Source organism: Tachysurus vachellii, chromosome 25, assembly GCF_030014155.1.
Source record: "Tachysurus vachellii isolate PV-2020 chromosome 25, HZAU_Pvac_v1, whole genome shotgun sequence".
Classification (NCBI taxonomy): domain Eukaryota; kingdom Metazoa; phylum Chordata; class Actinopteri; order Siluriformes; family Bagridae; genus Tachysurus; species Tachysurus vachellii.
The window spans coordinates 625,001-639,089 of record NC_083484.1 but is presented as its reverse complement, the minus strand read 5'-3'; the positions used below and the strand labels follow the sequence as shown (position 1 = coordinate 639,089).

The window sequence follows — 14,089 nt, the reverse complement described above, 5'->3', positions numbered from 1 at the left end:
TTGCAAAAGTATCTGCACAAGTCCAATAAAAACGAGCTTCAGGTCCAAAACAGGCAGTCGAGAAGAAAAAACCAATCTAGTAATTCCAGTCATTTCCACGAGCGAACGCTGTGCCGTGTCTAACATAACCTACATAGTGCTAATGGTGTTATAACTCTTGTTATTATTATTATTATTATTATTATTATTATTATTATTATTATTATTATTATTAAATGGTCACATGACTAAATCAAGTACATCGGTTTAATTCAGATCCAAGAAAATTCTGTTCTACTTCAGTGGCTTTTCATGAGGGTTATTAATTATCTTTCACACATCAGTAATGTACATTATAATACACATACAGCATCTTATTTTACATTAAACTCCAATCAGAACATTCACAAAGATTCTTTTTCTAAAAAAAAAAAAAAAAAAAAAAAAAAAAAGCACAGGAAACGTTCATCAGACTTCATTCAGCACTCGTGTGCAATAAGAAACCAAACAAACAAACAAACCAAAACTTGTACAGTATAAAGTGTAAGAATGGATCTGAGCCATGCAGTAGAAGAATATAAGATATATATAATATATTTATATATTTACACAAATGAAGCTGGGTAAAAGCGAGCGCTGATGAACAATAAAATTAATATAGGTCATGATTTATTTGTTTTTATTATGAATTAACCGATGAATGTTATTAATGTAACGTAATGCATTTATTAATAATTATTTTTAGACATATATATATATATAATTTTTTTTTTTTACTAATAAGGTGAATAAATTATTTATTTAATTCATTTTAAAAATAATAATTCAATAATTATAAAGAAATGGAAGCGTAGCAGCCTTAAGCCACTGTTTATAGCTTGAAATGGCCCTGATGATAAATCCTCCTACTTTCCTGAATATGTGCTTGTAACCTTTCCCTGCTCTATGATTGGATGAAGCCACAAAGAATTTATGAATTATTCATGAAACTCATTATAATACACAGTCGCTGCAGGTCGATAGGAAGTAGTGGTTATGGCCAAAAAAATTATTTATGAATTTATTGGCAAGTTTGAGCTGAAGTAATCAGTATTGCTGGAGTCTCTGTGCAGAAAATGTGTCTCATGTTTATGAACTGCTTTACATCTTTATAGAGTCATCTCTCTTTTCAGCTGGAGGCGTAGAATAGCGAGCTCTGCTCCAGACTCTCAGACGATCGGCTCTGCGGAACGAAGCCGTCTATCAAACCTACGCACGGTGAAATCACAGGCTTTGGCCAGCAAAGCCTACATGCAGGTGTGATTTCCTCACTGACTCTTTAATATTATAAATGCCTCTGCTTACTACGTCTCCGTAAACGTCCTACATCCGTATTACACATCTGTATTTCCAAAAAAAATTATGCTTTTCTTCTCTCAAAAGTAAATTCTAAAAATAAACTAGCTGTTAATGTGTAAATCATCATTTTCACTAGTGCTGTGTTACGTCTCTCACGCTTGTCAATCATATTCCACAGGAGGCGGGACTTTTGAAATACAGTTGTGCTCAAAAGCTTGCAAACCCTGAAAGAAATTGTTAATCGTTGAACTTTCTGTGGAAAATGTGACTGATCATATGCAAAAGAATTTCTTCATATTTAAGGATCGTGGTCATGTGAAGTCATTAATTATCACATAGTTGTTTGACTTCTTTTTAAACCCTCATGATAACTGAAAGCACCTAAACAACCTGATCTAAAGTGTGGCCACATTATAAACACACGGGTCAACACAGAGAGCTTTAAATGCCTATGAAAGGGACGTTTCTACACCTGTAAGTCATTGTAATTGTAATTAGTGTCTGTACATAAGTAGTCAGTGAGTTTCTCAGCTCATGAGGTGATGCACTGACTTGGCTGGATACTGCACCATGAGGCAGACAAAAGAACTGCAGATGGACCTGCGTAATAAGGTAGAGGAACTTTATAAAGCAGGAAAAAGGATCTAAAAAGATCTCATGCCAGTCAGTGCTGTTTAAACTCTGATAAAGAGCTGGAACACAAGATGTTCTGTTGATACTATAGCGAGAAAGATTTCACCCACTATGGCCAGAAGAATTGTTCAGGGCACAAAGAAAAACCCACAAATACCTTGGAGAGAAATACAGGCTGCTCTGGAAAAAAGTAGTGTTGTTGTTTCAAGGGACACAATAAGGAGGGACTTGAACACAAACGTCCTGCATGGTCGGGTTGCCAGGAGAAAGAAAGAACACCATGTGTCATGTGGAGTGATGAGATCACAACTGAACTGTAAAGTCACAACCATAAACACTAGGTTTGGTGAGGAGTCAACAAGGTCTACGGTGAAAAGTTCACCATCCCCACTGTAAAGCATGGTGGTGGATCCCTGATGTTTTGGGGCTGTGTGAGATCCAGAGAGTGAGGAACATTTGATATCAAGTTGAATGCAGCATGTTATCAGAAAATACTGGCAGATAATTTGCATTCTACAGCACGAAAGCTGCACACGGGACGATCTCGGATGTTCCAACATGACACCGATTCAAAGCACAAGGCAAGGTTGACCCTCCAGTGGCTACAGCAAAGAAAGGTGAAGGTTCTGGAGGCCATCACAGTCTCCTAACTTTAATATCACTGAGTCACTTTGGAAAGATTGATACTTGTAGTTTGTGCAAGACAACAAAACATTTACAGGAAATTGTTGGCATTTTGCTAAGACGAATTGGCAGCTCTACGACCTGAGAGAGTTAATTAGCTCATGTACAATTATTACTAAAGACTGCATGTCATCACTGATACTACAGGGGGCAACACACCATATTAAGATGCCTTTTCAGTCATGTTTTCTTTAAAAAAATGGTTCACATATTGCAAATTTTCACAAAGTTTGCAGACTTTTGAGCACAACTGTAAGTTAACATATTTCCTAATGTCTAATTTCATTCGTATTCAAGCCAGGAGACTTAAACTAATAAACATCAGATAAATTGTTATGTTTTTCATGTTGATCATGATTTGTATCTTTTACTTGTTAGTTCACCATCATCAACCTAGCAATAAGCTAGTTAGCAAACAGTGGGCTTCATTTGTTGAGCAGGATACAAATAAATTTACAGCTAAATTGGTGATTTTTTAAAAAAAAAGATCCGGTGAGTTTCTGTGACAGACGACGAGCCGTGATGGCTGAGCTGCATTATAGAAAGATTTTCCGTTTGTCTTAATGAGCTTTGCCTTTTATGGATTTTTGTGGGTGTGGCTAAATGTAAACGCTGTAAACTTTCTCAGTCATTTATGGTGGATTGGTGTTTATCAGCCTTCATAAATTTGACTCTGACAGGAATATTTAGTTCAGTTTAGTTTAGAAAAAGAAGATAAATAAAGACCAGAGTTCAGGTTTCTACAGCAAGACTTCTCCGGGTGACATTAACAAACATCCACACACACACACACACACACACACCACCACCACGTGAGTTTACTGTAACTGAGCACACTTCATCCTGTCCACTGAACTAGCTGGTGACGTTAGCTAGCGACTTCGGAAGCGGCTCACTGCTGTAGTACAGACGGACAGATACGGACATTCGGACTCTTAAGATCTTTAAGATTCGATCATAAATTGTGACGATGAGTTAAGCAGCTAGTTCAGCATATAAACTAATTAACATCAGCTAAAAAATAATAAAAACATGATATTATATTAGTGATGTCCAGGTTTCTTTTGCTCCACACTTCCAGGCTTCGGTTTCAAAGTCCATATTTGTGCGGTCTATCCTGTGGTTCTGTTACATCACGGACCTGGGCATGATTCTGTCCTAGTGCCGTGTGTGAAGGCCATCGCTTTTGTTAGGGTCCCAGGAAACATTGCAGTGGTTAAAACCAGTAACCGGTGCTTCCAAATCCAGTGTTATGAGTCGAGGCTGCTGGTTTGTTTATTTGTTTGTTTGTTTGTTTGCATTTTTAACACAAACAATGTGTGTCTATTAGATTACACAATTAAAGGAATATGCTATCATTTGTTTGTTTGTTTGTTTGTTTGTTTGTTTGTTTGTTTGTTTGTTTGAGTAAGCTCTATCGTCTCTAGTGTGTCGTTTGAGTTTTTCCTTACAAAACTACGTCAGTAAATTGACTCCAAATGAACCGATAACAGACGACTAAGGGCAGATGTCGAATAGAGAGAGTAACAGAAATGCTGTACAGATGAGACACAGGATGGAAAACATCTCCAAACTGTTTTTATCCATCACATCCAAAGTTACTCCATCATTACCTAATCGTTACACCATCAGAGCTTTTTCCCTCCATGTCTGAATTTACAGATTCAGGCATTAAACTTTAACAAATGCCCTCAAACGTTTATTACAGAAGTGAGTTTGGTGTCTTCACACAGAGCTGAAGTATAAATAAACGTACAGTACTGGTAGAGTAAGGTTCTGAGACGGGCCACTTACAACCTGATAATGTGTGTGTGTGAGTGTGTGTGTGTGTGTGTGTGTGTGTGTGTGTGTGTGTGTGTGTGTGTGTGTGTGTGTGTGTGATTCAGACATGAGTCTCGATGTAAGAGTGTGTGTGTGAGAGGGACGGCGTGCGCGGCGTGGGTTCAGGAGTGGACGCCGGGCTCGGCTCTGACAGTGGACTAGGCTGCCGCTCCTTCTTGTCTTCGGCTGAGAACAGCTCCATGTACGTTCTCTTCCACTCCTGGAAGTCGGAGGATGTGAGCTTGGGTTTGTCCAGCAGCTTGTCAATCACTGCTATCTCGCCTTCCCTGTCCTATCAGAGCGCAGAAACAGAGTAGTGAAGGGTGGACGTTACAGACACACTCTCCATCTCTCTGTCCAGTGCTAAAATACAGGTTAGGACATCAGAGGCACGAGTCACGACTGTTAGCTCACGAGTTAAAGTGATAGAGCGCACTTCAACAGGTGAGACTAGCGGGCAAGGACACACACACACACACACACACACACACACACACACACACACACACACACACACACACCATGCTAGCTTTGACCAGAGTCCTCTGACACTGTGGGCCTCCCCGCCCCTCCACACTGCACCTTATCCTTCCTTCCAGTACCCACAATGCAACAGGAGTCGGCCAGAGATGAAGCACACAGCAGGACCTGAGTCACAGATTAGCATTAGCCTTGACAGCTAGTTCTGCTCCACAGCCAAGCACAGCCATGTTACTAGACAGTAGAACAAAAATCAAGGCTCCAAGACAGCAGCACCGAAGAGAAACGTTTCCAAATCATGGCTTGGCTAAAGAGCACCGCTGTCTTCCGAGCCCCGGAGACGCTCAGACAGACGGACAACATCGCAGACAGACGAAGACGCATTGATATGCAGACAGACAGAAACCCATGCGGCAGCAGCGTGTCCAGTACCTTGAGCGTGCTCTGTAGGATGCGCAGGCGGTGAACTTTGTCGTTGAGCAGCGGGTCGTTGCATCTGCGCACAAACGAGTGCTTGTACTCGAGATGGGTGGAGAGACGTGGATCACCCAGAGGAGACACGCTGGCACGCTCTAGCGCCCGGTACAGATCTCCCAGAGAGTCGGCGTGGCACCGACGCTCATGCTCCACGCCTGAAGGGGGCGCCACACACACACACACACACACATAAAGAACACACACATCAGAAGGGAAATGAGCAGTGTGCTTATATCAACTCACCAATCAGTGAGCTGTTCACTGTTTAACCTTCAAAATATAAAGAAAGATTTATTCAAAGTTTATTAAAAACTTTAATAAAGGATTTTAAAGAAGATTTTTACATTTGATTCGATTCCGTGTTTGTTATCTGTTATTGGAACACAGCACTACCTCGTTACCTCCTGATAAACATCAGTTCTTATTAACACTCAAACGTCTGGATTCATCGAGCAGGTTATAATCATACATGATGGCACGAAGGCACAATATGAGGTTTTCATCGAGTCGTGCTGGTAAAAAAACAAACAAGGACCGAGAGCCGCTCCGAGCTTCACGCCGCTGATCGTTTTTAGGTCAGCTGAGAGTTTTTCACATGATTTGTGTTCTAGTTTTTGACGTTTATAGGAACCGAGAACCAACAGAGCATCACAGGGATTTGTACTGAAGAAACAAACAAGCAAACAAACAAACAAACAAACAATAAGGGCATTCTAGCATCAATACAAAAATTATTTAAAAAAAGAGTAAATACATTTTACTAATTAACTTTGCAGTCTCTCAGCTGTTATTTATAAAGAGTTCTTTTGTTCATTCTTCATCCCAAACAAACAAAAGCCTGAGCGATCAGAGCAGGAGATAAATCTGAGATGAGAGAAGCATCTCCTCGCAGCAAGCAGGTCATAATTCTTAATTACTCCTGAGCTGCAGGGAAGACTGTAAACACTCGTCTCTCTGTGTCCTGCATCATGGCTCTGTCTGCCCACACACACACACACACACACACACACACACACTAGCCTCAGTATGCACACTGACCTGACGCTGACTAACACACTCATCATTTAGTGTTTAGCAGCCAAAAAAAAAAAAAAACCCACTACATCCCTCCCACGCCGATGCAGTCGAGCCGGAGCTGTGATGGTTTCAGGTGTCTCATCCATCATCAGTGTGACACACCTGGAGAAGCTTATGCTGTGTTTGGATGCGTGGGAGAAAAACACAAAGCTTAAATAAAGAAAGTGTTGGTGTAAGAGCATGTAAGAGAGACAACGCAGCATGTAACACTCACTGAGATCAACATGAGATGAGATGAGATGAGATGAGATGAGATGAGATGAGATGAGATGAGATGAGATGAGATCTTGCTTCAGGACATCAGGTTCCTGTTATTGTGTTCAGACCCTTTACTACACGAGGGCAACATTTTCTCCTCATCACTAATACCATATCTAATTATTATCTTAATTATATCATATATTATTATATTATTATTCATGAGCTTTAGGGTGAAGCTTGTTATTTACGCAAAACAATTACATCCAAACTCCACCCTGATGAAAACCTGAACAGTTTGTAGAACTTTGAGAATTTATGTGTTCTCATCTTCCTTCTCTGTCACGCAGACACAACATTATTCTGAGAACATCAGGTTTCTGCAGCACAGCTCTGGATGTTCAGAAGTTCTCCTCTGTCCTGCTTTCACACTTACTGATTCCTGGTAAATTCCCAGGTTGTGTTGTAACTGTGTGAAAGTTCTACTTGAGTCTCTGGACTAAGTTATTTTGTCTTCGCTCTCTCGGGCTTCGGTGTGTCACCAGCCGTAAGAACTCTTCAGCAGGTGGTGGAACAGGCTGGAGATGGAGGATGACTAACATCCATCCGCCCCCACTTCATGAGAGAGAGAGAGAGAGAGAGAGAGAGAGAGAGAGATGAGGGGAATAAAGGGTTATTCATGGAGACCCTGTGCTGTGGTTATATATAGAGCGCTGCAGGAGTTCAGCTCTGACAAAGTGAGCAGAAACAAGCAACAGGACAGAGGATTAGTGAAACACAAGAAGACGATAACAGCAGTGTCAGTCTGAGGATGTTAATTCCTCCCCTTTCTCTCTCGCTCTCGCTCTCTCCCTCTGTCTGTCTCTCTCTCTCTCTCTCTCTGTCTCTCTCGCTCTCTCCCTCTGTCTCTCGTCTCTCTCTCTCTCTCTCTCTCTCTCTCTCTCTCTCTCTCTCTGTCTCTCTCTCTCTCTCCGTCTCTCTCTCTCTCTCTCTCTCTCTCTCTCTCTCTCTCTCTCTCTCTCTCTGTCTCTCTCTCTCTCTCTCTCCATCTCTCTCTCTCTCTCTCTCTCTCTCTCTCTCTCTCTGTCTCTCTCTCTCTCTCCGTCTCTCTCTCTCTCTCTCTCTCTCTCTCTCTCTCTCTCTCTCTCTCTCTCTGTCTCTCTCTCTCTCTCTCTCCGTCTCTCTCTCTCTCTCTCTCTCTCTCTCTCTCTCTCTCTCTCTCTCTCTCTCCGTCTCTCTCTCTCTCTCTCTCTCTCTCTCTCTCTCTCTCTCTCTCTCTCTCTCTCTCTCTCACACACTCACAGCTCAGGCCACGCCCACACCTATACATGGGTTTTAGCAACATTTAGGTCTTTTGACTTTAGTAAAAATGCTTTTTTGATTCTTTTGCATCTGTGTGTAATGTGTGTATTTTGTGTGTGTTATGTATGTGTTATGTGTGTATTTTGTGTGTGTTTTGTGTTACACTGCTGCCCAGGTTGTTACATCACAACTCTCATCTTCTGTTTACAGTTTCATTTCATTTTGCTGTGTGTCAGAACTGTTAGTCATGAATCCAGAAAACTTTGTCCTCCAGCAGAACCTTCAGCAGAACCTTCAGCAGAACCTTCAGCAGATCCTTCAGCAGAACCTTCAGCAGAACCTTCAGCAGCTCCACCACATTATCACGTATGAATTGTCAGGAATTCTCTACAGATCTGTACACACTTGTACTTGGGGTGTTTCACACCTGAGCATGAGTAAGAGTGTAGAGGATTTGGGCCACAGGTAATCACAGGTAATCACACGACTGATCATACGACTGAGCCATGTGACTTTTACACAAGTATAAGACATTAACATCATGTAACTGACGTCTCACACACAACATTTCACACTTTTTTCCTTTTATTTTTGCACCGTCAATGAAAATATTCCTGAAGAGGCCACGGCTGGAGGAAGGAATTGCATATTGCCATGGTAACGCACAGCATGACTGACAGCCCGTAGTAACTGTAGTAACAGGTTTAGTGTTACAAAGCGAAATATTCCTGCAATGACGATGATGATGACAACAAAGATGATGATCATAATGATGATGATGCTGTTGGCGATGATGTTGATGATGATGATGATGATGATGATGATGATGTTGATAACGATGATGATGTTGATGATGGTGATGATGACGATGACGATGTTATAATGGCGATGATGTTTATGACAATGATGATAATGATGATGACGATGATGATCATGATGGTGATGATGACGATGATGATGTTATAATGGCGATGATGCTCATGATGATGATGATGTTAATGATGATGCTGATGATAATGTTGATGACGATGATGATAATGTTGATGATGATGATGGTGATGATGACAATGATGATGTTATAATGGCGATGATGTTTATGACGATGATGATGTTGATGATGATGATAATGATGATGACGATGATGATGATGATGGTGATGATGACGATGATGATGTTATAATGGCGATGATGCTCATGATGATGATGATGTTGATGATGATGCTGATGATAATGTTGATGACGATGATGATGATGTTGATGATGATGATGATGATGATGATGGTGATGATGACAATGATGTTATAATGGCGATGATCTTTATGACGATGATGATGTTGATGATGATGATAATGATGATGACGATGATGATGATGGTGATGATGACGATGATGATGTTATAATGGCGATGATGCTCATGATGATGATGATGTTGATGATGATGCTGATGATAATGTTGATGACGATGATGATGATGTTGATGATGTTGATGATGGTGATGATGACGATGATGATGTTATAATGGCGATGATGTTTATGACGATGATGATGTTGATGATGATGATAATGTTGATGACGATGATGATGATGTTGATGATGGTGATGATGACGATGATGATGTTATAATGGCGATGATGCTCATGATGATGATGTTGATGATGATGATGATCATCATCATCACATCTCTGTGTGCACGCCTCAGCATAGAATCAGGAGAATCAGGACAACACACAAGCCAGAGAAATAAAAAGACACATGAATAAGTAATAAAAACATCTGTCTCTGCTGCACAACAGGATTTAATACCAACTTCAAAACCTGGAGCAAACACAAGCCTCCTTTATGGAGAAAATCCTCTCTGCTGTTGACGAGTCTGGATCTGAGGCCATCACCGGCCCTGAACACTCTGCCCTAATTACATTTTTTCTGTTAATGAGCAGTGCCATTAAAACTTAATTAAGCCGCAGTCGTATTTTTGGACATTTTCAGAAAAGAAATAGGCGACTGGTTGTTATTTATTTATTTATTTATTTATTCCAGACAACAGACGTACCCCCGAGTGAATGTGCAGAACCTCCAGGATGTGATCATAAAGGAATTCATTCATCTTGAGATTTAATTTCTCTTTCCCTCTTTAACAACACGCTGCCTTTAAGGTCAGTAGTCTGTAGTTATCTCACTGTTAGAGATAAAGTGAAAATGTTCAGTACTGAACACCAAAAGTGTGGAGTTCTGAGCTGGATTCACTGCAATGGCTCCAAGATAGAGACACGACCCCTAGGGTCCTTGGGTCCTTGACTCCGCCCCCTTGTATCCTCATGTGACGCAATAAGCGTAGACTGTAACACAGACAACATGCCAGAGGAAAAAAACAAAAAAATCTCTTTATCTCTTCTTCTCATCTCTTCATAAACTTATCATTTCATCTCATCACTTCATCTCTTCATCTAATTATTTCATCACTTTATGACTTCATGTCTCCATCATTCTCTCTCTTCATCTCATCTCTCCTTGTCTTGATGTCTTCATCTCTTCATCACTTCATTTCTTTCTTACTTCATCTCTTCATCTCTTCATCTTATCTCTTCATGTCTTCATCACTTCATCTTTTCATCTCATTACTCCATCTCTTCATGTCTTCATTTCTTTCTTACTTCATCTTTTCATCACTTCATCTCTTCATCTCATCTCTTCAGGTCTTCATCACTCCATCTCTTCATCTCATCTCTTCTTGTCTTCATCTCTTCATATTTTCATCTCATCACTCCATCTCTTCATCTCTTCATCTCATCTCTTCAGGTCTTCATCACTCCATCTCTTCATCTCATCTCTTCTTGTCTTCATCTCTTCATATTTTCATCTCATCACTCCATCTCTTCATCTCATCTCTTCAGGTCTTCATCACTCCATCTCTTCATCTCTTCATGTCTTCATCTCTTCATATTTTCATCTCATCACTCCATCTCTTCATCTCTTCATCTCATCTCTTCAGGTCTTCATCACTCCATCTCTTCATCTCTTCATGTCTTCATCTCTTCATCTTTTCATCTCATCACTCCATCTTTTCATCTCATCACTCCATCTCTTCATCTCTTCATCTCTTCATCTCATCTCTTCATGTCTTCAGTAAAAAAAACAACCATAGAATTAAAAGCAGACATGATGTGAAGTGAATGCAGTGTTTTTAAAGTGCAGAAGTGCAGAACTTTTATAATCAAATTGTTTACGGAATAAAAATATTTAAAGCTAACAGCGAAATGTTTTCAGGTATTTTCTTGTTTTTGTTGCTTTTCAGTGTGTAAAGTTTCCTACAGAATGTCAGTAATGAAATCAATGTGTTTTCTTCAGCTACGTTTCACTCTGTCACAAAATCTTTTACTGAAATGAAACAGTACTGACTGTGAAAGGAGAGAGTGATCAAAATAAACTGATATAACTGCTGTAAACAGGATGAAAGCTTGATGATGAGATTCAGTATAATAACGTAGACCATAAAGAGAAGAATGTGTTTAATAACGGAACAATAGAACGGCAGAACATATCAAATGTTCCTGTAGTTCTCGCTGAAGTGTCGAGACCCGATTCTGTTTGCATTTTTTATTATATTTCCACATGCGACCTTCTGATGTTACTTTAGAGTCCTGTAGAAAAAGGGTTCCTCAAGGTTCTTTATGTGGTTAAGAGTTCACAGGTTCCTCGAGATCAGGGGTTCGGATTCATTCTTTGTTTTTTAGATTAGCGTTGACTTTTTTAGAGGAGACGAGTGTCGTTTTATATTAAAAAAAGCAACGTGAAACACTGATGTGAAACTGTGAAGTGAAGCTCTGCATCTACACCGAAGAGAAGAATCTAAAGCATCTAAGCGGTGAGTTTCTCTCCCTGTGGACAGCGTGGACGTTTCATTTAGCAGCCAGTTTCCAAAAAACTTCCTGAAGTCTCTAAAGGACAGCGGTTTAAAGGACAGACTAATAAACACAGACCTGCTTCACAGCCAGACCTTTACATCTCCTCCAGAAGCTCCGACGCGTTCGCACTGAGATGTTTGTAAACTAGTCACATCCACTGGCATCGATAATAAATGTTCACTGTTCACAGAACAACAAACAGCTTTCGCTTCAGCTCTTAAATCTGAAACTTGCTGAGACTCGCCTGGAGTCTGCAAAACTCCAGTACACAGAGGCTGTGTGTCTATTAGTACTGAACTTTAGGATTTATAACATTCATATCCATCCATCCATCCATCCATCCATCCATCCAATCAAAGTGTGAAGCTATAGAGTAGCAACCTTCTTTCTCTCTTATCTGTTCAACCTCTCATCCATCCATCTATTCATTGTTCCCACCCTCTTTCTCTCTGTAATGGTCCAGATGATCCATGCATCCATCCGACTCTCTATAAACTGCATCTAAAAAGCACCTAAGTGTCTATAAAACATTTATAAATACTGCTCCACAGTCCACTGGTCATGATTTACCTACAGATCATCACAGGTGTGTGTGTAAAACATGTCTGACCCACCGTCACCTCTGTGTGCAGGATCCCGTTGCTCTGCCATGCTAGTGGATGGTGAGAGGAGCGCGTGAAGGCCGCTGTCACGTGGCAGTGTGAAGCTGCGGGGTTTCCCTCCACCTGCCACAGGGTCTCGTAGACGCTCACCCTCAAGCATGTCGAAGGGTCCGTAGTGCTCCTGCAGAAGCGTGCGCTGGGCGGGCAGCGTGGACTGGCGGCGGCGCTCGGGGGACATCGCGTTGCCCGGCTCAACAAACACAGCGTCCTCCAGAGGCAGCGTCTGCAGGTAGTGGAGCCCCGAGCTGGTGAGCGGCGTCTCAATCAGGTCCTGCCACGAACGCCGCTGACTCGCAGACTTCCGGGCCGGAGAACCACCACCGCTGCTGCTACCCCCACCACCAGGAGGATCTGAGCGGTACTCCTCATGAGACGAGCGCGAGTGTGAGGTTTCGGTGGATGACAGCCGGCCGTGTTTGGGACCCGGGTACGGACTCGCGCAGGTCATCTGTTAGGAAAGATGGAGAGATTTCACGGCTTTACATAAAATACTGAACACTTCTAAATAGTTAATTCATCGTCTTTATTTGTCAGAAAGACATTTAAACATCTCCACAATGGACCATAACACTTCTCAATTATAAACACGGCCTCAAGCTCGACTCATTACTGCTGGATTCAAAGTAAAGAGAAAAAGTTCCGTAAATAAACAGAAGCAGTCGACTTATTTATTTATCCGAAGTTACTTGTGTACATTATTTTTGCTCCTTCGTCCTGAAGATTCCCCTCGGACTGGTTCACAGCACTGACACTGCAGACTCCTTCAGCACCTTAAATAAATGCCTCTGCACTTTAATTTGCCCATAACTCAGATTACACAGATTTTTATCAGGCGACGTGGTGCGTCGGCCGTGCAGCTCTGTGAGAGAACGTGATGATACGCAGTCACAGGATGTCAGAGTCTCGGCAGACGAAACCATTTTTCTGTCTGGGCGTCTAATCATCCAACGGAGTAAGAGAGAGTTAACTCAAAGGAGGAAACGCTGACTTCTTTTTCACAGAGAAGGGGAGAGATTGAATAGTGTGATGGATTGAGAGATAGACAGAGATAGAGAGAGAAAATGAGACAGAGAGAGATTGTGTCTTTCCCAAAGGACCCATTTAATGCCTGGGTAAAGGCAGAGTTCTGTAATCTTCCTCCGGCGAATGAAGTCTCGCGGTTAACAATGTCACTCCTCGCCCGCCTCTCTCAGGACACACAGTGTGTGTGTGTGTGTGTGTGTGTGTGTGTGTATGTGTATGAGAGAGAGAGAGAGAGAGAGAGCAAAAAGAAGTGGAAACATTAAAAGATCTAATTCCAGTGTCTCTGTAGACTTTCTAAAATAACAGTTCTGTGGTGTTCTGTGCCCTTTATATGAACTTTCACTGCCTACTGACCACACACACACACACACACACACACATACACACACACACACACACAAATATAATTATAGTTTTATATATATATATATAATAAAATAAGAATTATTGACATTCCAAAGACAGTCTATACAGCACAAACTAATATCAGATACTTTTTCGTTGTTCTCTTCG

The 14,089-nt window shown here is 41.2% G+C and overlaps 1 protein-coding gene across 3 annotated transcripts in view; it reads right to left on the bottom strand.

The window, feature by feature from the left end:
- Window positions 1-633: 633 nt before the first annotated feature.
- cnksr2a (connector enhancer of kinase suppressor of Ras 2a) overlaps window positions 634-14,089 on the bottom strand; it is a 61,817-nt gene continuing 48,361 nt past the window's right edge. For 2 of the 3 annotated variants that reach the window (XM_060862210.1, XM_060862213.1), the window contains exons 19-21: window positions 12,506-13,001; window positions 5,368-5,567; window positions 634-4,747 (exon numbers count right to left, since the gene is read on the bottom strand). In XM_060862210.1, the coding sequence (XP_060718193.1) occupies window positions 4,517-4,747; window positions 5,368-5,567; window positions 12,506-13,001 (927 nt within the window). In that variant the 3' untranslated portion in view covers window positions 634-4,516. The remainder of the gene's footprint in view (window positions 4,748-5,367; window positions 5,568-12,505; window positions 13,002-14,089) is intronic. The other variant, XM_060862211.1, reaches the window with a different exon arrangement.